General features: G+C 38.3%; 2 protein-coding genes across 4 annotated transcripts; both read left to right on the forward strand.

Annotated features, from left to right (window-relative positions):
• Positions 1–4,094: 4,094 nt before the first annotated feature.
• On the forward strand, positions 4,095–11,287 carry LOC116204025 (regulation of nuclear pre-mRNA domain-containing protein 1B-like). Of its 2 annotated transcripts, none has more exons than XM_031536054.1 (8): positions 4,095–4,340; positions 4,729–4,833; positions 5,588–5,835; positions 6,763–6,948; positions 7,032–7,188; positions 8,131–8,270; positions 8,357–8,392; positions 9,567–11,287. In XM_031536054.1, exons 2-8 carry the CDS (start codon positions 4,755–4,757, stop codon positions 10,458–10,460), a joined length of 1,740 nt encoding a protein of 579 aa, XP_031391914.1. In that variant the 5' UTR covers positions 4,095–4,340; positions 4,729–4,754; the 3' UTR covers positions 10,461–11,287. The 2 variants fall into 2 exon arrangements, with proteins under 2 accessions (XP_031391914.1, XP_031391915.1); XM_031536055.1 differs by lacking the exon at positions 4,095–4,340 and adding an exon at positions 4,367–4,605.
• Positions 11,288–13,268: 1,981 nt separating this feature from the next.
• On the forward strand, positions 13,269–17,637 carry LOC116206092 (ELMO domain-containing protein A). Of its 2 annotated transcripts, none has more exons than XM_031538857.1 (10): positions 13,269–13,514; positions 13,975–14,156; positions 14,271–14,370; positions 14,881–14,993; positions 15,475–15,543; positions 16,137–16,252; positions 16,356–16,410; positions 16,639–16,759; positions 16,916–17,058; positions 17,339–17,629. In XM_031538857.1, exons 2-10 carry the CDS (start codon positions 14,016–14,018, stop codon positions 17,438–17,440), a joined length of 960 nt encoding a protein of 319 aa, XP_031394717.1. In that variant the 5' UTR covers positions 13,269–13,514; positions 13,975–14,015; the 3' UTR covers positions 17,441–17,629. The 2 variants fall into 2 exon arrangements, with proteins under 2 accessions (XP_031394717.1, XP_031394716.1); XM_031538856.1 differs by having other exon boundaries at positions 13,270–13,514; positions 14,008–14,156; positions 17,339–17,637.
• The last annotated feature ends 7,022 nt before the right edge of the window (positions 17,638–24,659 follow it).

Genomic DNA, 24,659 nt, shown 5'->3' on the forward strand with positions numbered 1-24,659 from the left:
TAACCACTAGATTTATGATAAAATGCTAATTTTATTACCTACCCCACTAATCCACTGTTCTCTCCTTTCCTTTTCTCCAAAAATTTATTCCTCTAATCTTTCAAAAAGAAAAAAAAGGAAAATTGTCCATCTATCTATCTATCTATATATAAACTTGACTACATGACAATAGATAGGTCATAAAAATAAATGTAATAATATGATAAGCTTAGAAAGATCACCTAATCTATATCTTTGAGGGTTTTACCATCCCATTCCCTAAGGGCATAGGATTACCGATGATTACATACCATACTTAATCAACTGTTCATTTATTTTGTCATATTTGATTTTTTCAATGACTAATTTACCCATTCCTTTAATCTTGGAAACATTCAAACCCTATTCTATTATTACTAAATATAATAGCAATAAGTGTGAACATAAATAATTGTGAAAAAAGATCCAAAATAGTTGCTAAAACCGAAATTACCTTAACAAGTAACCCGAAAATTTTAGGGTTTTGGGTTTCAATTTATTTTATTTTTTATGATTTAGGGTTCTAAGTTCTAAGGTTAAGGGTTTTGGTTTATACTGTTAGGGTTTAATGGTTTTAGCCTTTTAGGTTTTAGGAATTTTGTGTTCAAAATTTTAGGGTTTTAGTTTTTTATGGTTTAGGGTTTTAGAATTAATACTGTTTCAGGGTTAGGGTTTTCAGGTTTTAGATATGAATTCAGGGTGTGTTTATTTCTGAAAATACATCTATTAAATTTAGTAATTACAAAATAATTATTATTTCAGTAGAAGAGAGGATTAATTAGAAGAGAGGGTGTATTATTTACCAAATTTGTAATAAGGGTTATTTTGGGCACTGAAAAATTCTGGTCAATTCATTAAATGAGCAATTTGATCAAATATGGTATCTTTATCTAATCATTGGTTATCCTATGCCATTAGGATAGCAAAACCCTATTTTTAAATAAACTAAAACTCTTTGCACATCATTACCACATGTCAACTCTTCATTTTTTCTAATCTTTTTTTTCATTTCCTTTCTTTGTACTTTTTTTTCTTTTGCTTATCCATGCTACAAATTTTAATTAAGTTTATTTTTTAAACTAATTAATTATCTACTCTTTCAGTTGTTTCTTAGTTTTCTCTATTTCCTATTTATTCGAAAAGTTTGTTATAAATTTTCATCTTTCTTCATTCCTAAGTTTTATAATCAACCGCCATTCCAACTATACTCTTATTCCATCCTTCTTCTTAATCTTCATTATGTCCTACCAATTTGAAGAATACCAATTTTGTTTAAAAGACTACTATTTTCTTTTTTTTTATTGTAAATAATAGAAGAATATATAGATTATAATTTATTGTATTCTCATTAGTAGCATTATGTTATATTCATTCTAATTTATTATATTCATATCTTAATTTTTGCCAACATTTTGAGTTAATAAATACACCTAATATTCTACATCTAGACAATTTATCTCATGTATTCAAATACGTGCTATTATGATTTTAAGTAATCTAAATTGTTTGCAATGATATGAAATATGATATATATATATATATATATATATATATTAGCACCTAAAAATCATATATCGTGTACAAAATAGAAATAGAGCAAATTCTCTACTAGACATCATTAGATGTATTGAGAAATAACCATACATAAAAGAATTGATGAAAACGGGTAGCAATAGAATTCAATATTATTTAATAAATGGACCTACAATATAATATAACAATTATAAATTGTGGGAATAAATTTGACTCATATTCTATTATAGTTTATACGAAAGTGAACAACCTATTGAGAATTAAAAATTCATAATTTTTATGAAAATTACTTTTATAAAAGAATTCAGATTTACATATAAATTAATATATGTATTCATAATTTGCCGGTAAGAAGAAAATATTTTGACTTGCAGTGACGTGCAGAAAGTTATCTAGTAAACATATAAACTTAATTACATGATAATAAACGGAGTCATAAAAGTAAATATGTGTATATATATATATATTAGATAAGGGTAAAAGAGTAAATGTCTTAATAAATTAATATATCATATTGAAACTAACTTTTTCCCTCGTGCGATGCACGTGTTATTGGTCGGAGTGGTTATTGTTAGATGCACTTTTAAAAACTTTGACATCGCGATTGAAATATTCATTGAGTTATATATATTTTTAAAATGAAACCATTCAAATATTAGTGCATATAAAGAATAATTGAAAATGAATTTATAATACTAAATATGGATGAAGAAAATGATATTACTTAGAAAAAATAGTACATTTTCTTAAATATCAAATTTTAAAAATTGTAATAGATGATTTTCATGTATTTTGCAAAAAATGAAAGGCAAATAATTGATTGTCATATATTCTTCTTGCAAATTCTTACTTTTAAAAATTTATTGATTTTTGGTGTGAACCATAGTATTTGGAAACCCAATTGGGTCTCGACTAATTTAGTTGAATCAAGTTGGCCCACTAAGGGGTAAAGTTCTCATAGTGTGAATTGTCTGCATTCATAAGAACTCGAGCCCAAGACCTTACTTAAGCGGAACAAACGCCGAACCGCTTGAATCAACCCACTTTGGTTAAAATATATATCTTTCAACTTTTCAAAGTGTTCAATATTTAAATATGCTTATTCTTGCTTGCAAAAAAGGAAAGATAAATCATTAATTATCATAAATTCTTCTTTCAAATTCTCACTTTTAAAAAATTTTAAATACATTTATCTTTCACTTTTTCAAAAGTGTTCAATATTTAAATATACTTATTACTTATATTAGAATTTTCTTTTAATTACTAATTATGTCGAAAAGTTTTCTATAGATACGTTTTTTTGTATTTTTTCCAAATAAATTTTGAAGTAACATTTTTTAAATCAAGAATGTGATTATATAATAAAATTATTAAGTATAAAATGATTTATATGCATTTACTAATTTAATCATTAGACATTTACAATTGTTTATTATGATATTTACCTTTATGACCTTACACTAAATATAAATTTATCTTTTCGATCCCATTTATTATGGGGGATGCAATTATATATATATATAATTCAAAGTTCAGGAGGGCAAAATACTAATTTTACATAAAATAAATCTCATACTTTTAGGGTAAAATTGAAAGAATTCAAAGTTCAATTGCCCCTCTGCCAATACATTGGCTCTGTCCTTGGGCCACCTGTACGCACTTAACGCTATTATCTTCATGCTGGCAGCTCCGTGAAGGGTAGTGACGGAAAGGACCACCGCTGCCACTTTTCCAAATGTTTTAGGATTTGATTTTTCGAAATGAAACTTTTAGGATTCAATGTCAAAAAATGGCAAACTTTTAAGACCACTAGTGTTATTTTCCCATTCCTTAATAAAACAGTCCCTTACTTCCATCTTTCATTCGATCAGTTTAATTATTTTAATTTTTTTTTATTATAATTCATTATATTTGTACTGAGCGAAATTGAAGAGTTTTTCGTTTGAAATGAAAATTATCTAATTCTATATATTCTTTCCTAATATAATTATGCGATAAATATTTCGTGTGAACATGAAATGATGACATAACTGTGCATAGCACGGGCATGAATTATGTGCAATACTGCATGAAGTGAAAACATCGACTCTAAATATAAAGTATTTTTACTTCTTATAATTACTTCATTATCACCTTTTGAATAATGTTATAATTCGCTATAGTTATTTTGACAATATAAATTAAAAAGGATAAAAGTATGTATAGTCCCGGGCATAGTACCGGCATGACATAGTACTAGAGGCATGACCCGTGCTACGCATGCGATTAAAAATATTTATTTATAGTTTGGAAATCGCACGACCCTATGTATGATAGATGTATTTATTATTTAACGAAAAAGACAGTAAAAAGAGGAAAAAGAAAATCAATCTGGATCTGGACCGAAGCACCTGATCGGCCCATCAAAATTAAATTCTGGGCCTCGGGTGGGCCCAATCACAATATCAGAAAAAAGCCCAAAGTCTCTATCTTCCCGTCCGTCTCCGAAGTCCGACCAATCCTTCTTCTTCCTCGGAGTGAGTGAGAGAGAGAGAGAGAGAGAGAGAGAAGCCATTTCTAATTTTTCATTTTTAATTTTTCATTTTTCAGAGAGGATAATCGAAAAAGAGGAAAAAGGAAAAAAAGAAAAAAGAAAAAAAGAAGGAGAGAGAGAAGCTCGAGAATGGTGGCTCGGGGGAGGAGACCAGGACAGAAGCCCTAAGACGCGCGGAGGACGGACGGACGGACTCGTGGAACCAAATTTGACTCTGAAGCCCCCAACCTAAGCAGCAGCCCGCCATTACAGCCAAGTAAGTCAGCTTACGGATTCCCGCTGTCCTCTCCTCGCCCCTCTTCGATTGCTTCTCTGGGCATGGTTTATCGTGAGGATTCGACGAGGCAATGATCTCAGTCGCCAGTTCAATTCGAGGTCTCCGTGTTGGTTTTAGGATCTGCAGTGTCAAATTTGCTGGCCGCAGAAGGCTGCTTCGGTGCAATTATAGGTCGACACGCTTCGCTCGTTCTGGGAGATGATTGTTGCTTCAAACGAGCGCGAAAGTTGCCGACTCTAGCGGAGTATTGAGCTCGTAGACTTTGTTATGGATGTTTTGGCACTCTATAGCTTGCATTCGGAAGAATTTAGTTTGAGAGTAATGAGTTTTCATGGTTCCTGAACTTCGTCAATTTTTTTTTCTGTAGGGTATATTGGAAGCTGTGGGAGTAGGATGAGCAACGAGGATTTTAACGCCGAGATATTAGCTGAGAAGCTGTCCAAGCTGAACAATTCCCAACAGAGCATTGAATGTAATTTTTTCCCTCCCTGAAACCTAATTTTCCTTCGCATTGTTTCGTCTCTGACTAGCAGCTACACAGTCTGAAATTGCAGTCTCTAAACTCAAACGTGTGCTTGTGATCTAGTGTTTTAAGCACCCTGTGACAGTGGTTCATGATGCCAAAAATAGTTGGAGGGCTCCGTGCTATCAGATAATCACTAAAAAGTACATTACAGCAATCTATGTTGCTCGAGGTGTATTATTCTGTTATAGTTATATCAGATTCTCATGGAATGGAGAATAGGATGCAGTTTTTGCCTTTCCTGATGCTACTGTTAGGAGGCATTCTATTTGCTGTTGTGTGTAGAAAATTGTGAAAGTGCATGTACTTCAGGTTGAAATACATAAGTAATTGTGTGATATAGAAAATCTGCTCTTGGAAGGATCTAATGTGCATCTACTTCTCAATTACAAGTCCAAATTTCTGCTTGAAATGAATATAGTATTTGCGGATGCTAGGCCGCTTGTATTAAGTGCTTCATGAGGTCGATCAAAGTCTCTAGTGTTAGAAAAGGAACATTATGTCCTGTTTCACTCCAAAGGGAAACATGGAATTACCTATTCAGAAAGGGAAGGAGAAAAATATCATTATATGGATCTAGCAACAAAAACCTTGTTTGCTTATATTGCTTCGTTTCACTATTTATGAGCCCGGTTCTTCTGCTTTGAATTACTCTCATGTGACAAGCTTACTCACTCTCAACTGTTCATTTCAATTTCATCAGCCTTGTCCCAATGGTGTGTTTCTCACCGTAAGAAAGCCAAGCTGATTGTTGAAACATGGGATAGATTTTTCAACTCTTCTCAGAAAGAAAAGTGTGTCTCCTTCCTCTATTTGGCAAATGACATCTTGCAGAATAGTAGGCGAAAGGGTAGTGAATTTGTGAATGAATTCTGGAAAGTTCTCCCAGCAGCCCTCAAGCATGTCTACAGAAATGGTGACGATCATGGCAAAAAAGTAGTGACCAGATTGGTAAGCTTTGTACATATCTACTGATGCTCGCATTTATATGGTTTCTGAGCTGTGCAAGCTACTTGTTGCTTGTTGGAGTAATTTATTTTTCCTATGTCTCCTTGTTTCAATTTAATGATTTCTGGCTCTTCTATTTTCTTTCAAAGGTATTAGATACGAGAATTTCAGGACCAGATTTTGCTAACTAATTTGCATACTTGTAGAACTGCCGGTAACTCTTTGATTGTCAATAAATTAGCTGGAGTTCATGTGAAACTTGCCTCTACTTTGCCTTGAGTGCCTAATCTTCATGGATTTTCTTTCTCGTCCTTCACTTAGTTCTTGCACTTTTTCTGCTGCCTTCTGCTTCTTAGTTGGACTATGTGGGATTGGATTTGGTATCTTTTTTTTTTTTCAGGATTAAAATACACTAAATACAGGATCTAAGAACGTCATACTGCAATTGATTTGGTTTTTTAGACTCCAATCTTGATGTATAAGTAATTAGATTGGTCAATGATGCTATTCTCCCTATGAATAGGTTTGAATATATCAGAATAATAGAAACATTACCTATGTTTCTCCTTGTACTCTAGTCTCTCTCCTAAATCCTTTACACCTGGTCAGGCAAAAATGATATATGACCCTTAATTCTTACTTGCTTCCTATTACTTTTCACTAGAATTCTCCTCGTTTTCCTATTTCCCTGTTCTGATATTGTTAAATCCTACGTAAAATCGACATATTTGTGGCTATATGCTGTCTGGTATCTTTGCTGGATGTTGACATCGCTAAAATTTTATTAATCCGCTATGTATTTATTGTCTTTATTATCTTTCTGTGCTGCCTTGTTTTGATGATATTGCTACTTCTTTTTCTTCATTTGCAAGCGCCTTTCTTACATTCCTCTGCCTGGTGTCTTTGCATTCTCTCCTTATATTTGGTTAGGTTAATATATGGGAAGAAAGGAAAGTGTTTGGTTCAAGGGGGCATGGTCTTAAAGATGACATGCTGGGTGTCATCGAAAAGAAAGATGAGGCGCTGGGAAAAGATCCTCCACCTCCATCTGTAAGCAATGGAAAAAGTTCGAATCCTATCAAAATAGTGAAGAAGGATTCTAGTTCTTTAAGAATTGTAAGTATCTTATTTCCTTTAGCTCTGTTCAGATTGAATATTAACCATTCTCTAGTTGTAATTCTCTTAATGTATGATTCCAGAAACTGGCCGTGGGAGGCTTGCCTGAAAAGATATTAACTGCATTTCAATCTGTATTTGAAGAGTCTTCTGCTGAAGATGATGCGTTAAACAAATGCAGCAATGCTGCACAAAACATGGGTAAGATTGGGGAAGAAGCTGAAAATTCCTTGGTTCAAGGTAAGAGGCTTCCATGACATTTTATTTTGTTTTCTTTCCTTTCTCTAGAGTAACATAAGATATGAGATTCTTTATTGAGGAGTTGTTTCGGATGATAAAAGGTAATTGAGCTGTCTTGGTCTTTGGTGTGACTGGGGACTTGAAAATGGATTCGTAAGTGGCTGCAATGTTAAAGGATGGATAGTAATTGTTGACTTGTACCTGACTCAGCAGGGTACTAATAAATTCTAACTCAACATTTGGCTCGTCCTGTTAGGATTGATGTGTAATATACTGTTAATGAAATTGAGGGGGGTCAAATTTAGAATTTGATGGGATGCTTCATTTTTGGGTTGGATGGAGTAAGAACGTTCAGAATTCGGTTCTAGTATTTGCTTGTGTGAATAATTAAGGGATGGCTGTTAATATTTCCTTTTCCTTATTGTGTAAAAATAATAAGCTGACAATTGAATACTGGCAGCTGGGTGAATTGACCTCAGCCAGTAGTGTCCTGGCTCACCAACCATTGCAGTGAACGTGATTTATTATTCTTCGATAAATAGTAAGCTGGCTGATAATAGTAAGAATTGACTTTATTCATTCAAGCCTCGGCTAGATCGATTGGCTAACTGTGGTTGTTGGCTGATGAGAGGTTGGTTAGGGTTATTTTGGAATTTTAGAAAGTGGGTGTCAGTGTTTTGTATGATTTTGGGCTTTTTTTTTTCTCTTTCTGGATGACCGCAGTGATAAACTGGGGCCAATGTGGAATCACAATTGAGGATTGCCTTGCAGACTAAACTTAGGATTTGTCCTAAATAGATAAAATCCCAATGCGTTTAAACCAGAAGCAGGAAATTTATTTGCTGGAACATCTTTTTCTGCAGCTAGGTTTTAATCTGATTAAGTTGGGTGATTGTTGTCGCAAACTACTGAGTCTCTATATTCTACTTTTTGGTTAATCAGGAAATCAGCAAGGATCTGCTTTGGTTGATGATCTGCAAGATCAAGAAAATGGTCTTCTCCAGTGTATCCATCTACTTGAAAGTGCTGAAGCAACAAGAGCTGCCTTGGTTTCCCAACTTAAAGAAGCACTTGAGGACCAAGTAAAAATTTGCTGTTACATTATATTTAGCTTATACAGGAATGTCTTGTGCAATATTCAGTTCTAACTGATTTAAAATCTTTTCAGGAATCAAAGTTGGAGCTTATACGTGCTCAGTTACAAGTGAGAATAATTTTCCATTTTTGCTTATTCAATTTGATTCTGCTAATTAAATTTATTGATGTTATCACTGGAGTGCCTGCTGCTTTTGCAGAAGTCCCATTTTCAGGATCTATAAGCAATTATAGTTTCCCCTAAGCACTGATTTTTTTGTGGTTATCAAGTAAAGAGATTCAGTCCATTGATAATCAGCTGATGTAAACCCGAACCATATTTAAATACAGAAAGGCAGAAAAGGAAGAAATTTGGGTTTTAACTCCCACTCGACAAATAAGCAGCGTTCAGTACTAGTTTATTAAGATAGATGTTCCTATTTTTCTTAAGCATTGAAAGAAGCTGAAGATTTATTGTTAGTTTTATCTGGTTCTTCTCTCTTTTGGTCAACAAACTAAAGGAGAGAGATCTTAACTGCTTCATGCAATTGTTAGATGATCTATAGACTGATTGACCTGATATTGTTGATGCATTGTGTAATGGAGCGAGGCAAAAAGTTTCATGCCATGCCATCTTTACTGAATTGTGACAAGGATATTGCAGCTTTTCTCTGTTCAGTCTTATTTTTCATCTTTGGTTTTTCATGGAAGTGTTCTGTTCTAACTTAGCTGCAACAAATAATGTTTGTTTGGTTAAAAACCAGAGCAGCCGGCATCTTGAACTACTAAGTTGCCAGCCTCTGTTGGCACCATCAAAGCTGTGACTCGTTCCCTTTCCCATAAATTAGGGTAATATTGCTCGACTGTGGCATACTGAAGTTGCATAGAATTTTCAGTCTCATCTGTGTTAGTGGCTCATTCACAGTGGCTTGTAATTTTGTAAAACATGCATTTTATGTGCTAATTATGAGTGTTGTATTTGTTAAATTGCTACAGTATGCTGCATGGAATTGAGTTTACCTCTTATAATGCACACATAATTTTTGATAGATAATTAAGGATGAATAAGTTGCAAATTTTTTCGCACTTTTTGGGTTTATTTCCTGGCCGCAGTATTGGTGGACTTGATCTCACTATATATTATTTTGTTAACCCTGAAAAGACTGCTAGTCATTTACTGAAACGCTTCCTGGAGTATTCCTTTCAGTAGTTGTGCCAAATTATAGTCATTCACTGGAGCACCTGTGTTCAGTTGACATCAAGCGATGAGATAGATAAACCATTATGTGACCGAATCATTGCAGGTTGCTCAAGGTCTGGTCGATCAGGCAAATAATCTGCGGAAGAGGCTCACTTCATCATCTTCTATTCCTGGGGTCCCACAAAATCCTGCACCTGCTATTATTCCTATCTCATTCTCAGAAACACCAAGGTTGGGAGAACAGAACTTGTCTGCAATTCAACCAAACACAGCTCCTCCTGCTCCTCTGCCTCCTCTTCCCCAACCGACAATGATGTCCTTCCCGTCCCTAGCAAGCTCGGATGAGGAGAGCAAGAAAGCCGCTGTGGCAGCTGTGGCCGCTAAGCTTGCCGCCTCGACTTCCTCTGCTCAGATGTTCACTTCAGTCCTCTCTTCCCTCGTTGCAGAGGAAGTCGCTGCTTCCATGAATGGCGGGCTAAAGTCTGGTGGGTTTAGTGGAGGGCTGCCCATCTTCCCTCCTGAGAAAAAGCCTAAACTAGAGAAGCCAATAGCAGTTTCCGAAGTGAGTAGCAACTCAGATATGAGCAGCCCGATGTACTTCAACCCTCAATCAATGAACAATCCACCGCTACCCCCTTCCATGGCGGCCCAGCCCAATCAGATGCAGGCTCCTTTTGCTTCACCGCCCCCCCCTCCTCCACCAATGCCAGCAGCTGGCCCGCCCCTATCTTCTGCAAACCCTCCAAATAATCACTATGTCCAGTCGTCTGGCCTGATAACAATGCCTTATGCGTATGGGTCGAGTCCTCTACCTCCGCCACCACCTTTGCCGCCACAAGTACCCTTGCCTTTGGCACGGCCGCTCCTTCAGCCACCACAGCAGACCCAGCCTGAGCAGACACAGCAGCCTGGCACTGGGGGATACTACCGTCCGCCTGGTGTTGGATTCTTTGGACAGGGCCATCAATCCACAACCTCAGCTCTACCAAGGCAGTAGGTTAGCAGCTTCAGAAGAATTTTCAGGCAAAGCCGTCAAATCTCAATGGGAAGCTTCTGTCAGGTACTGCACAGTCTTTTAAGTTGTGGTAAGAGTCAACTGTATGAGTTTGTAAATTAGTAGAAAAGTAGGGCTCTTCATGTACTGTGCAATTAATACTCTGTCCCTCCCTGACAAGGCAAACTGATGAAAAGATGAAAGGGTTTTTCTTTTGCCTAATAGGGAGTTGCTGATGCGGGAAAATTGACCAGAAATTTTCGGGTTGGCTGTATTTTGATTCTTATTTCTCTCAGGGTACCTGTAAATTCAGTGCCTGCTGCTCTTGTGCGGCAGGTGCCTGCTGAAAACATAGGTAATAATCTTGAGTCCAACAAGCCCGGTCCAGAAGTTGATTCTGAAAAGCCTGCTTTACCAAGGGTAGCCTCTTGCTTTGTTCGATTCTCCTTTATGGAGTAATTAGGATCATGGGCTGAGTTGATCGATTTGTGGAAGATTTTTATTTAGATTAGGCTGAGACAATGCATGACATAGGACGTATCAGAAAGAGAGGAATCGGAAACATTCTGCTAGCTGTACGTAAATGATGGTCTTCAGATTTGTGTTTTTGAGCAGTATGACTGATGGAATATCAATCTTTGGAAGAGTTTTAGCCTTCTGGTTTTCAGCTCTGAGAGGGATGCATAGAGGAAGCTAGTTTTTTCTTTTTCTTTTGGGATGATTCAAGCTTGAAATGCATGATTGTTAGCTTCACTATGCTGCAACCAAACATGTTGTACTGATCGGAATGTTGTATATATGCGGTGCAAAATAGCATGATTAATGAGTTCCCTTTGTCACCTGAACTCGGTTCTTTCTGTGGAGATATTATTTAGGGTAACAATAATGTCCGAAAAGAGTTTGTGTTCTCGAGCTTAGTTAGATCAAGATATTACAGGGGGAGTAATGTCCCGGAAGATGGCTTATTTTCTTGTGCTTTGTCACAAATTCCCTTTGGTAGATTGACCTGCCGATGGTTGTAGTTGCAAGTCTGTTGTTGTTGGCTTGTCGGAAGGTTGGCCAGTGGCTGGTTGCAGCTGTTGCCCACCTCAGCTGGTCGAGGTATGGATTGTGTCGAGTAACCTCGGCCTAGACCACCTTGGCACCCGATCAAGGTAGTTATCATCATTTGTGGATTTCTGGCAGTCTCAACTAGGGTGAAGACGCCGGGGACATGGTGAAGTTGCCCAGACCAGAGTCCAGATTGGTTAAGCCAAGACCTCAGATGCCATTAGAGGTTTCAATTTCATTTGCTAGTTCAGCAACTTCTAGTGATTTCCGCCCTTTGGATTGAGCGACTATCAACAACCATATGGAGCAAGGTATTTGTAATCACAGGAAAAGCTCGATTAAGGTCGTGAGCTACTCGATCTGAGTAGTGGCGAGCTCGGGCCGCTCTACTGAGTAGCTTGACAAGACTGAGTGTGTTTAGGATTTCCATCGATCAATTCTGAGGGGCTTGCTGAGTCGGTTCGATTCTGGTAGACTCCTAAACTTGAAACGCACGGAGCTTAAACATGACTCCTTTTAAGGGAAAAAGTCCACTTTCTTCAACCCTCCAATGCTCCCCATAATATTCGTTACCTTTTCCATTTTCTGTAGTATCAGAAAACGAACGGGGAGAACAAACCCGAGAAGCATCCAATAAAGATCAGCAAGCAGGCTGTCGACCCGAATCAAGTCCCTTCCTGAGTCACGTGATGTCGCTAATGGATCCTTTTCATCTACACGAAACACATGCACTTCGTGGTGAAATAGAAGGTACGACAAATGATACGATAGAAGAAATCCATTGGACCAATCTTATTGTACAATAGAATGCGCCGGAGCTTCCAAAGAGCGATCGACATATATGACGCTCACATAGGAGGAGAGAAATTCGCAAGTGATTTAGCAGTGTCACATACACATGGAGAAATGAGAATGAGATCATAGATGACAAACGAAGAAACGACTATAAGATTGCAGCAAAAGATCGATAATGCGGGCCAATTCGATTACGCACTGGATTTTATCCAGTCATGCTCATTACCATTGCCCGGGCCAATTCCTTTTTTTCTTTTCTTTTTTTTTTCCTTCCAATCAACAAAGAAAAAAAAAAGGAAAAAGACACTTCTCGTCCTCAACATTTGACATTTTTATTATATCGGTTCTAAGTTTTTTTTTTTGCTATTATTATTCTCAGTCCTTCCCATTTTTACCATTGTTGATGTGCCAATTAAAAAACAATATTTTTGAAGCTTTAAATTAATATAAAATAAATAATTAAAAAACCTGAAAATAAGAAGAAGGAGAATCGAGAGAGTAGAGTTTGGGGGCCCTGCCAGCCACCAACCCCCGATGGGGGTTGCCGGCGACCACCATCGGGGTTATTAGGTGGCCCCCAGATCTCTCCCAGATCGGAAGAGGAATTTAGGTGGCGTCCCCACCAATCCCCGATGATGGTCGCCAATGACCCCCATTGGGGTTCAATGACTGGTGGATCCCCCCTCTCCGATTCTCCTCCCTCTTTTTTGTGATTCTTGTTTTTGTTGTAATATTAATTTAAAATTCTGAAAAATATTTTTTTAATTGACACTTCAGCAAAATTAACAGAAAATGTAACTGTAGACCACAGTGGAAAAACACTAAAGATTGAGGATGAGAAAGCCGAAAAAGTTAGGACCAAAATGAAAAAATCTAAAGATTGAGGATTAAAAGGAAAAATAAAAAAGAAGAAATAAGTGAAAAAATAAAATAAAAAGAATAATAAAAACGTTTAAGAGGAGGGAACGTTTATTCGTTAATCTTCCCCTTCATCTTTCCTTCCGTTCCTCTTCCACCGTCTGGTTCATTCGTTGAACGCAACGCAATCGCCTCCCTTTCCTTAAACCCAAAGGAAGAGGAAGGGGTCGATTCGATTCGATTCCGAGGAGTTGACCTTAACCCCTACTACATGTACACAGCCACCCAGCTCGGGATTTCGCAGCCTCATAAGTTCAGCACCGGTTCAATTCGCCATTGAATCCCAGCTCCAAGGTCGTGTTCCGTTGCCTAATTTCTTAGCTTCTCTTTCAGTATTTCCCCTGACTGACATTCCAAGCAAAGCATATTGGCTCGATCGGTGGATGCTTCGGGTTTCTTGTTGGGGTTGGTTAGTCCTCTCTGTGGGGTTTTCCGGTGGTGTTTTCTCGTTGATGGGGTTTTTTTCGTTTCAATTAGGGAGCTGATTAGCTCAATTATGAGTCCCCAATTTCTCATGAACTATAGGAAAGCTTCGGTCTTGCTCAAGTCCCACCTTGCCCGAGTTCGTCCAACCTCGTTCTTTGTATGGGGTAGCTTCAATTAGGCTTTATCAACCTAACCCATTAGTCTCTATTGTCGTGAGTCTGAATCTAAATGCAGGATATAAATGCAGTGTTGAACTTTGTTGAGGTTGTTTTAAGAGTGCAGTTGGCAATAGCATGGTGAAGATCTTGATGATTTATTGGTCTGGTAGATGATAAACTGAAGTGCTTGTTCACATTACCAGCTCAATTGATGGCATCGAGAACGTTGAGGCGGCGGCTTCATCACGGAGATGTAGATGGTAAAAGCCACGAGCATATGGAAGCATCGGGATTGGATAGTTTGGATGAACCCCTTTTGGGGAGCTATAATCATGACGATAGACCTTCAGAGGTGAAGCTTTTTCCTTCTCCTTAGCTGAAAAGGAATCGTTCTCGTGCTAGAGATTTATGACTAGCCTATTGTGGGGTCTTTCATAATTGTGGTGATATATACATGATAATGTAGGGAAGCTCACAAGATCTTTGGGATGATGAAAGAAGGAAGCAGCATCTGCACTGGACATTGTTGTTTAGCCAATTGATAACGCAATGGGTTCAATGGCTTGGTACGTGGTTGTTCCTTTTGCTTTAGCTACACACTAAGAGATTGAATTGTTTCACATGTCCAGAGAACAAAGTTTGTGGAGACAACAGATTTTTGACCTCTCTTATGGTGGACTAATTTAGCGGATGCATTCTTCTTGTATGTCGGACAATGCTTCAGCATTTTAGCAATTTTGTATGCATACTGATGGGACATTTGAGGGATTCTCTCTCTTAACATCCGTAAAAATGCCCTTAAATGTATCACAAGAAGGCAGTGAACAAGTGATTTTACATGATTGCTTTGTTTGAAACTGGCAATAATGATTTTTCGATGGAGTGGGTGCTTATTTATAGTTTCTCGGGTGATTGAAAAAATTCTCATATTGAGTAGTCAATGTCTTTGGACAATAGCTCAGTTTCAAGGGACCATATTGGTGGCTCCACACATATAACTTGCAGTCCTTTTATCGCAGGATAAGGAAGTGCTTGTTTCCAGCTACTGATTGACATCATCATTTTGGTTATTGTAGCAAACATGGTCATTGGATCCGGTTCACTCATCGGACGGTTTTTTTCTATCCCTTTTTCAACACAGACTGGGCTAACTAGGAAATTTCTTCAACCAGCTCTAAGTCTGTTGCAGGTATATCCATTCACCTCAATTGCATGAAAGCAGGCCGTGCTATTGCTTTTAAGATATGGCGAGAAAAATAAGTTGCAAATGGAAGTGCTTGATTGGGAGATTTATGTAGGAGTGTTGGCTTTGGAGTCTTGGTAGTCTAGCGATGATGGATAACGAAAAACAAATCATTAATTGAAGTCATTGAATATGCATTGATATGATAATGGGAGTCAAACTTTGGAAGTTAATTACCATGGCAACAAAACCTTCATATTTCAAGTTGGGTGACTATATTGGAAGCTAAGTTGGTCAAGTATGAAATCATCGTGTGGATATATTGTTTGCTTCTTCAAATTAACTTCCGTAAATAAGTTGTTTTCGCTAAATCTTTCCGTTGTTATATATTTGAATCCTAGGGTTTCTATTTACCAGTTATTGCTGCAGTAGTTTTCTTAGGCTGGATTCGTTTGGTTTTCTTAGACCAGGCTTGGTTTATTTGTAGGAAGAAAGACTCAGAAGTCTGCAGCAGAGGCTGGAAGTTCCATTTGATGGTTCTCGTTTACAGCATCAAGTAAAAACTGTCTTCCAAATCTTCCTAACCTCTCACCTTCCCTTGTCTGGATAAAATTAAATCTAAAACTATAGCGATAGTTTTAGATGAGGTCAGCAGCGCTGAAATGATCATCGATACCCCTTATTCATCTTGGAACGGAAATTCGCATATAGTTTTAACAGTTTGCAGTTCTATATCCTGTATCTCCAAAGTTGGCAATCTGATATGTAGGCTGCGTTTGAATTGTTAGTTTGATTTTAAAATCATGATTTTGATTTTGATTTTGATTTTGATTGTGGAAAAAGACAAATGAGATAGTATTATAAATTTGACTTGAGAAACGTGTGTTTTTGTTGTTTAGTGGGTAGAGTTAAAATCAAAATCACATTCTAAAATCAGTTTCAAATTTCAAACGGGGCCGTGTAATGTCTATATCTCAAGTACACCTAAAAGAGAAATTAGATGCATTGAAATATTTGACGATCCACTTAAGCAACTGAGGTTCTGCTACTTCTGGGAGTACTTTGATATTAGTACACTTCCTCATGTACTATATTCAGTAAAAATTGTTGGGTTTCTTAAGAGATCTTCTCTCTTTGTTTTGTTCATAGGATGCTCTTAAAAAGTTGTGGAGGTTGGCTTACCCTGATAGAGAACTCCCTTCTCTAAAATCAGAGCTATGGAAAGATATGGGTTGGCAAGGTTCTGATCCTTCAACAGATTTTAGGTATAACTCAGAATTTTCATGTAACATAGCTTTTAAATTAGTCAAAATTTTAATTATCCTTTCTCCCTGTTTTGACGACCGACTTTCTTTTGATCCTTTTAAGGGGTGGAGGGTTTATCTCGCTGGAGAATCTAATCTTCTTTGCCCAGAAATATCCAGTGAGTAACTCTAGAAACTTATGATGAACTGTGGACTTGGATAAGCACGTAATAGTATCTGAGATGATCTCATTGTGCTGCTAGCAACATTATTATTATGTTCTCATGCTTAGGATTATGTGCTTTTCTTTGTTATAGATTTCCTCATGAGGCAGCAAGTATACTCTAATCTATGACGGGTTCCCAAATAGGACTGCATTTATTGTAGGAATTTTTTTTTTTCAACAGGAATCATTTCAGAGGCTGTTACATAAACAAGATGGAATCAGGGCCGAATGGGAATATCCTTTTGCTGTGGCCGGGATTAATATATCTTTCATGTTGGCACAAATGTTGGATCTTCAGTCGGGTATCAGCAAATTCTTAGCTGGAAATTTCTATTTTCATCGAGCTAAAACTAGTGAATCTAGGACAGGCTTGACTTTTCTGTTCCAATGCAGGTTATAACTTACCTAATTTCACGTTCTGTCTTGAACTGAGAAATTATGGCACTTCATTCTCGCAGGAAAACCGTCATCTTTAGCTGGAGTCAGGTTCTTAGAGCTCCTCAAGGATGATGAAATGGCATTTGACCATCTTTACTGTGTTGCCTTCCGAATGATGGATGCCCAGTGGCTTGCAAAACGTGCCTCATACATGGACTTCAATGTAAGTTATTGATTATTCATGGGATTTGTTTGAACACTTTCTTCTTATTGGTGAGGTCGGAGTTATCTAAGCATATGAACACCGAAAAGCCCATAGAAGCAGGTAAGACCTGGGCGTGAGCCATAATGAGGCTCTGCAGTGCAGATGAGTCGAAGCGATACGTGTAGCCACGCCGTAGTTTGTTACTTTGATCACCTCACCGAACTTCATTACGGCCTTCTGTTTTCTCCGGAGCCTGTTACGGAAAAATTTTATGCTTGGTGCTATGTTTCCCTCTTAGGATGTTTTGAAGTCTACAAGAGAGCAGCTGGAACGCGAGCTTTCTCTGGAAGATGTTTCTAGCATCAGAGATTTGCCCGCTTACAACCTGTTGAAATGGTAAATTGATCGGTTCTGCTTGAACAATGTGGGCCTTTTTCTAGTCCCCTCTGTTGGTCCTAATTCCTGCTTGAGGTTCCATATACCAAGTACTGTTTCGGGGAAGTGTATAAACATGATTCAGAAACTCAAGTTTCGGTGTCGAATGTACACGGAAAAAGCTTGTTTGAATGGAGAAATAGCTTACTATTTTCGCTGACAGAATGTGTTCTTTCTGTATTTTCTTATTGGATTCTTATGCTTCTCTTTCCGACAAAACATCTGCTAGGACACATTTTCAGTCTCTTGAAGAAAATATTTTCCCATAGAGCCTTATGAATCTCTCATGACAGCCAACTGTTCATTAAACCTGAGGCGGATGTGATCAAATATCAGGGCGAAAGATAGTCCAGAGATATCGGAACCAAACCTCGTAATCCAACAGATGATGTGAATTACGTGAGAAGTTCGCACCCGAACTCATAGATTGGCAACATAAACGAGCACAACTCCTAGGGGTGGCAAATGTTGACATAGACCGCCATACTTTGCCTCCCAGCTCCGATTGCCGCCCCTGCAATGTTAAGAATCGTAGTCTTTCATTGATAAAGTTTATAAATCGAAGAGTTTCATCATGAAAAAACATTCACTTGCTGGAATTTTTACCCGTGAAGGCTGGTTGAACGTTGTTAAGCAGAATGAGAGGCAAGCAACATTGATAGGCTTGGCGACCTCTTCCATGACGTCCTCTATGCTCGTGAATCTAAGCATGATTTGAAGGCCCAATACTAGGCAGGGAACCCGGAAGACAACTCTGGTGCAGCCAATTCATTCGAGACCTGCACAGTGTTTATGAAGATATGGATGGCGTGAACCGTGAAAGTTCCAATGGACTAGATTTAAAGCATTTGAGAATTACATTGCGCCTTTGGACCCCAAGGCAGATCACGAACTCCCATGCCATGATGTTATGACTGAAGAAGAAGAAGAAACGAGTTAATCGATCGGTTGCATGGTAAACGGAATCTCACTTGATGGCATTTTACCAAATGGAGAATGTTGGTATTGCGACAGAGGCATACTTTATGTAGCCTGCCAATAGAAATAGAACCGCATTGTATCATTGCTCCAAGCTGTTATCGATTATCAATTATACCTGTGGAAAATAGAAACCATCAGCAGAGTCCTGAAGAGTGGATGAAACTGTCGAATGGGCTTAACATAGCATCGCCGGGATGAAACAGCGACCTTCATGACCCCTTTCCACGGTCAGGGTACCAGCTTCATTATATGTACACAAACTCTCCGATCACAATGAAACAGCTGGCCATGATCATTGGGTCGAGATTCCCCAGTCATGCACGGTGACAAAAACCCACGACAGGAACAGGTGAAGCATGAACCAGACCAAGGCGAGCCAACCTACTATCAAGTCCTTCAGCTGGCACAGCAGGAACTGTTAGATTGTGAGGCTGAAAACTAAGCAGTATCGGATTGGGACAACCCGCCGGGCTATGTCCATACAGTCCGCAATGCAGTCCTCTTCTCCAAGGAGATTAAAGACTGCGGCTGTGAAGATGAATACGGGAACTATTGTTGTAGTAACTAGGTTGATGATCCACTACCCCTCCAGGTAGATGTCGAGCATGTAATATCGCTTGGCACTGAAGGATTGGCCACAGAGTTTCAATAGCACTCGACATGCCCAACTGTGTTTCAAGAGCAAAACCGACCCGTCAAGGCAATTTGTTTTTTTGGATAAGGAAACATCAGCGCAATTTCAATGGAGTGCACATATGTTCATGTGAATATCTATTGGTTTTGATAAAAGATTGAGCTAGTAGGATATGAAGGTCCATAACAGCGTTATATCACCTGCAAACCGATGTGTTGATAAGAGTCGAATAACAAGGGACAGATTGAAATAAAAACAAAAAAAAGCAAGAAATGCAGGTCACCACCAAGACAATGTGCACGAGTTACTCCTAAGGAGGTATAAATTGATGGAACTTAACTAATGAGCGAGTGGATATATGAGATTAACGGGTGGACAAAGCAAATAGAGATAAGTGTACACATACATATTGCGGGACCAGTAGTGTCAACCATAGACACCCCATAAACGAGATAAGGTTTCTCAATTTACATATGACCGGACATTCTCGAGTGTGCTCTTTAGCTGGTCTTGCTAATAGGTCCATGGTGATGTTGAATATCTTGGAAACAGGCTGCCTCGGTTAATCTAATTACCTGGTCATGTGGGAAAATACTAACAATCAATGGGGCAAGATTTCGACGAGATACTTGTTCTCCTTTTTTCAGTTCTTTTAGGTAAATATTGAGCAAAAGGAAGAATAAGGTGACTATTTCCGTAACTGGAAAATGAAGCAACAATAATGACTATTATGCTGCAACAGACTGTATCTGCAATGCAAAAGCATTAAGCTTCTTTTAGACCAATGAGGAAGCTTCGAAACTTTAATGAGAAAATGCGCAACAACATGCTGGGCAGTCGAACAAGACAATCGGTCTACAAGACTTGTCTGTATTTTTTACCGTCATCGTCATCATCTCATTGTTCTAACTGCAACATTACCATGTTTGTTCTCTTAGGTAGCATTAAGAACTGTTCTTCTCATTGGATTTTATCAAGGAAATCATTATGGTATCATATATAATGGGTTCGTCTGTTTGGACTGCTATCTTCACAGTAGGACATTTTCAAGAGATTCGATGTTCCTCAACAGGAATAATTTCCAAGGTTATTGCATAAACTAGACAAAATCAAAAGCCAGCTTGGCATACCTGTTTGCGTTAGCTTACATTAATATATCTTTCAAGTTGGCACAGATGTTGGATTTTAGGACAGGTACAATTAGATGCTTCGAGGATCTATCGTTTTCATTGGCTATAAATTTGGTGAATCTAAGACTGGTTTTGACATTTTAACTGCTTGTTCCGACACACCATGCATTACTGTCGTGCTTAATTTTCACGTTCGGTTTCAAAGTGAAATTTTTGGCCTTCCATTCTTGCAGAAAAACCATCGGCCTTAGCTGGAGTAATCTTTACTGTATAGCCTTCTGAATGATGGATGCCTAGTGACCCGCAAAAGAAGATGCCATCATTGGACATGGTCTTGGCTTTGTTCTGTCAACGAGTACCTAGGCCAATGAACACCCTCAAGCCCGTAGAACCAGGTAAACCTGGGCCTGAGCCATACACAGGGGTTAATGAAGATCCTAGGGTTTCGCATTCGGTTTCCTCTAAGGTTGGTTGGAAGTCTCCAGAGCACAGCGGGAGAGCAAGCTGTGACTCGAAGACATTTCTAGCATTAGAACCTAACCTTCTTGCAACCAGTTGAAATTGTAAATTGATAAGATCTGCTTGAGCAATGCAGGCCTTTAGGGTGCATTTGGATTCAGAGTTAAAGTAACTTTGATTTTGATTTTGATTGTGGAAAAGAACAAATGAAATGTGATTATAAATTTAACTTGGGAAACGAGTATTTTTGTTGTGTAGTATGTTGAGTTAAAGTTAAAAGTTAAAATTTTTGACTTAAGAAATGTGTGTTTTTGTTGTGTAGTGTGTTGAATTAAAGTTAAAGTTAAAATTTTTTGTTCCTGAATCCAAACAGGACCTCATTAGTCCAGTCCCAACTCCAATCCCGCTGTGAAGTGTGCAAAAACTTGTTTGTATAGAGAAGCTATTCATTATATTCGCTTATAGTTTTTTTTTTTTAGGTATTTTGTGATCGAATTCGTACATTTCTCCTCCAAGACAGCAACTAGTAGAAACCAGGACATATAGAGAACCGACTTATAACAGAAAAAACATTATGACTTCTGCTTGGCAGAGAAGCATTGAATGCGTCGGTCTGATCTGTAGAATCTCTATCTTCATTGATGTCTAATAAATTAATCTAGAAACAGAACTGGGGCAGACTTGATTTTCAGTTTCGTTAATTACTAGCCTTTCACTTGTAGAAGTGTTGGCACTGTCTTCTGCATCTCTAGGGAACCATCTTTAAGCTGCTTGGATGCTTTATGCACCTATAAAGAGGAGGGAGGGGGAGTATATCCGTCAAGGACATTGTATTAGTTACAATATATATTGTTGAGATCAGAATTCGAAACAGCATGAAAATATTCTCAGATACCTCCTTATCGCAATTGGTTCTGTAGGTGATGAAGCCAAGTACAATTGTCTGCGTTGTCACTCCAATTATCATCCTGATCCATGCCCCTGCAGAATCATCGGGGAGTCAAGTTGCAACATACATTGACATCCTTATCAGTTATCACCCTGTGAACCAAATCTCATGATACGAAAGATGTGGTGAATATATTGACTAACTTTTGCTGCGTCTTCTTACCCGAACTTGTAGATTGGCCACATATCTGAGCACAAATCCTAGAGGCACCCTGATTGCATAATAGCACCGAACGTTGACATAGGCCACCATAGTTTGCCTTCCAGCTCCAACTACCACCCCAGCAATGTTAAAGTTATTTATCTTTAGATTGTTAAGTTGATAAATCGAAGAGTTTCATCATGGAAAAACAAATACCACTCCTGCATAGTTTACTTATGAAAACCGGTCGAATGTAATTCAGCAAATTGGAGAAGGCAAGCAACACAGAGAGGCTGGTGATCTCTTCGGTGACCTCCTCTTTGCTTGTGAATATATATGTGGGTGATTTGATGGCCAAAGACTAGGTAGAGAATCCAGAAGAAGACCACGATGCTGATTGAATTGCCTAATATGACTTTGATGGAAAACTTTACCGCTTTAGCTTCTCCTTGCCCCAAGTCATTAGCAACCGTACATCGTATGTTGCAGAGATAGCACAAGTCATGAAAGTTACTGCAGTAGACTTGATTTAAGAAGATGATGGGAATTCTAGGATTTAAGAATTACACTGCACCGCTCAAAAACCAGAAGATCATGACCTCCCATATCATGATGTTAAAACTGGAAAAGAAGAAACGTGTTAACCATTCGCTTGGTGAAAGGAATCTCAGCTCAAGGAATTCTCTTACCAAATGGAAAATGCTGCGCTTGGTGAAACCATTGGTGTTCATTTCGCTTATGGAATCCTCGTAAGCCTTGTTCTCATGGAGACCTTCAAAGCTTCAATGGCAGCAGAGTAAAATAACTGGCCTATGAGACTTGTTTGAATTGAACCTTTTCATCTTCGGTTTATGGATAAAAAAAACATTGCTTTTCTTCATTAAGATGCAATGGTGCTATGAAACATCTCATGATTCTGACACTTTCCTCTAAGAAAAATGAAGTACGAGGTAATCGGGTACTTTTTTTTCACAGCTCTGAAGTTCTGTGTTTCTTTTACCAAAGTTCAGATGCTGGACCTTGGAAGTGTCATAACATGGTTCGGGAATTCTATTTCTTGTCTGAGTATACATGGAGAAGAACTTGTTTATGCTGAAAACTGCTTGTTGTCTGTCTATAGGATGTGTTCTTCGGGTATTGTGCAGTTGGATTTGTATAATTCTCATTGTCAGACAGCAACTACTGGAATACATACACTCAATATTGAAGAATGCACTGTGCATGCTTTTGGCACGACTGTTTTGTACATTTGGTTCCAAAATAATTGGACCAGAGCCCTAAGAAATGGTCATATTTTGGTACGTACCGTCTTCTAGCTAGAGACCTGATTTCAACACAAAAACAGTATGACTCTTGCTTGGTGAAAAAGCCTTGTCAAAATCTGTCTGATATGGAAAATCTCCTTTTCTCATTGCGGCCAAGTCACGTGGAACAAAAATGGGGTAGATGCGAACTATAGTTACTTACGAGCCTCTGACTCGTCGGATTCTCGGTGCCATCTTCTGCATCTCGCTGGAGCCATCTGTTAAGCTTTTTTGATGCTTTAATGGAAATCAAAACTTCAAATAAAACACAATTTGGGGCTCTGAAATCTTTTGGATACCTGCCCATCCCAATTGGTTCTTTAGGTGATGATGCCAAGTAAGAGGTGTCAGCATTGCTACTCTGATGATCAACCCAATTCATATGCCCTACAAAAGCACCGGTAAATTAGTTTCAATTCTCGGGATGTGCATGAATGATGCATTCTGAAGCTGATGTTAAGAATCCCATCTTTAATATTTTCTCACAACAGCATTTTCCTACCTGTCTGAGGACCATGTCAGCAGTTATCTGAGCAAAAGGTAGTCCCAAGGCCAAGACACCTCGAACCAAATCTTGTAATTCAGAATGTCCGGTAAAGTGGTTAGAATTTTGCAGCATATTGTTACCTGGACTTGTAGATTGGCCACATAGGCCAATCACAAGCCCTAGTAGCGCCCCGATCACATATTAGCATTGGATGTTTTGACATAGGCAACCATTCTTTGCTTCCCAGCTCCAACTGTCATCCCTGTAACGTTAAGAGCACATAAGAAAAAATATTTCGATCGTTATCGTTAGACAATACTGACTTGATGATTCGAAGAGTTCATAGTAGAAGGACCATACAATTGATTGGAAATCTTACTTAAGAGAACTGACAGGCTAGCAACCTCTTCCACGACGTCCTCATTGCTCTTGAATATGTGGTCATGGGGGACAGTGCTATTACTGTGGTGTGCCTTCTAAACAATGTTGGGGCCAAACAGACTTCATGAGGCATGGATACCAGCACCCTTATTATGTTTCTATCCGCAGCACTGTTAGTCATATCTGCCCTATAGATCCCGCTTATTAGTTGGGCGAAATTATCGCCAAGCAGACTTCAATCTCCAAGGTCGGCAGAACCAGAAAGTACTACAACTGTAAGGTATCGTCCTCATTTAGGGTAGAGGTTGGTAGGTATATATGGTAGTTGAAGAACAATTTGAGCGTAATTGTCCTGCACCTAATTGCACAATCACTGGGTCCAGTCCTCTTGATCCAGTAGTGCTAATTAAAGAGTCTTACATGGTGCATGTTCAGGGAGAATGACATAATTATTTCCGTAACAGGAAAATCAAGCAACTTGCTATAGAGCAAAGGGAAAGCCTTGAAGCTTTAATGGCAACATGCAAGGGAAATACCAGGTAGCAAAATAAGATAATTGGCTACGAGGCTCCGCTGGACCTATCATCATCACTTTGGGTTCTCAATCTATGTCAGCTAATGTAAAGCATCTCTTTGCTCCATATGGAACTTATTCAAACTTTTGGTCATCAACATCTCATTGTTCTAACTGCAATATTATCTTTTTTGTTCTTATCGG

The sequence above is a fragment of the Punica granatum genome, chromosome 4 (assembly GCF_007655135.1).
Source record: "Punica granatum isolate Tunisia-2019 chromosome 4, ASM765513v2, whole genome shotgun sequence".
Taxonomy (NCBI): domain Eukaryota; kingdom Viridiplantae; phylum Streptophyta; class Magnoliopsida; order Myrtales; family Lythraceae; genus Punica; species Punica granatum.

Bases quoted from the DNA above. Each gene is read 5' to 3' on its own strand.
- LOC116204025 (XM_031536054.1), top strand. From the start codon at position 4,755: ATGAGCAACGAGGATTTTAACGCCGAGATATTAGCTGAGAAGCTGTCC. The intron at 4,834-5,587 runs GTAATTTTTTCC...CAATTTCATCAG, and splicing joins TTCCCAACAGAGCATTGAAT to CCTTGTCCCAATGGTGTGTT. The intron at 8,271-8,356 runs GTAAAAATTTGC...AAATCTTTTCAG, and splicing joins AAGAAGCACTTGAGGACCAA to GAATCAAAGTTGGAGCTTAT.
- LOC116206092 (XM_031538857.1), top strand. From the start codon at position 14,016: ATGGCATCGAGAACGTTGAGGCGGCGGCTTCATCACGGAGATGTAGAT. The intron at 14,994-15,474 runs GTATATCCATTC...GTTTATTTGTAG, and splicing joins CAGCTCTAAGTCTGTTGCAG to GAAGAAAGACTCAGAAGTCT. The intron at 16,411-16,638 runs GTGAGTAACTCT...TTTTTTCAACAG, and splicing joins TCTTTGCCCAGAAATATCCA to GAATCATTTCAGAGGCTGTT.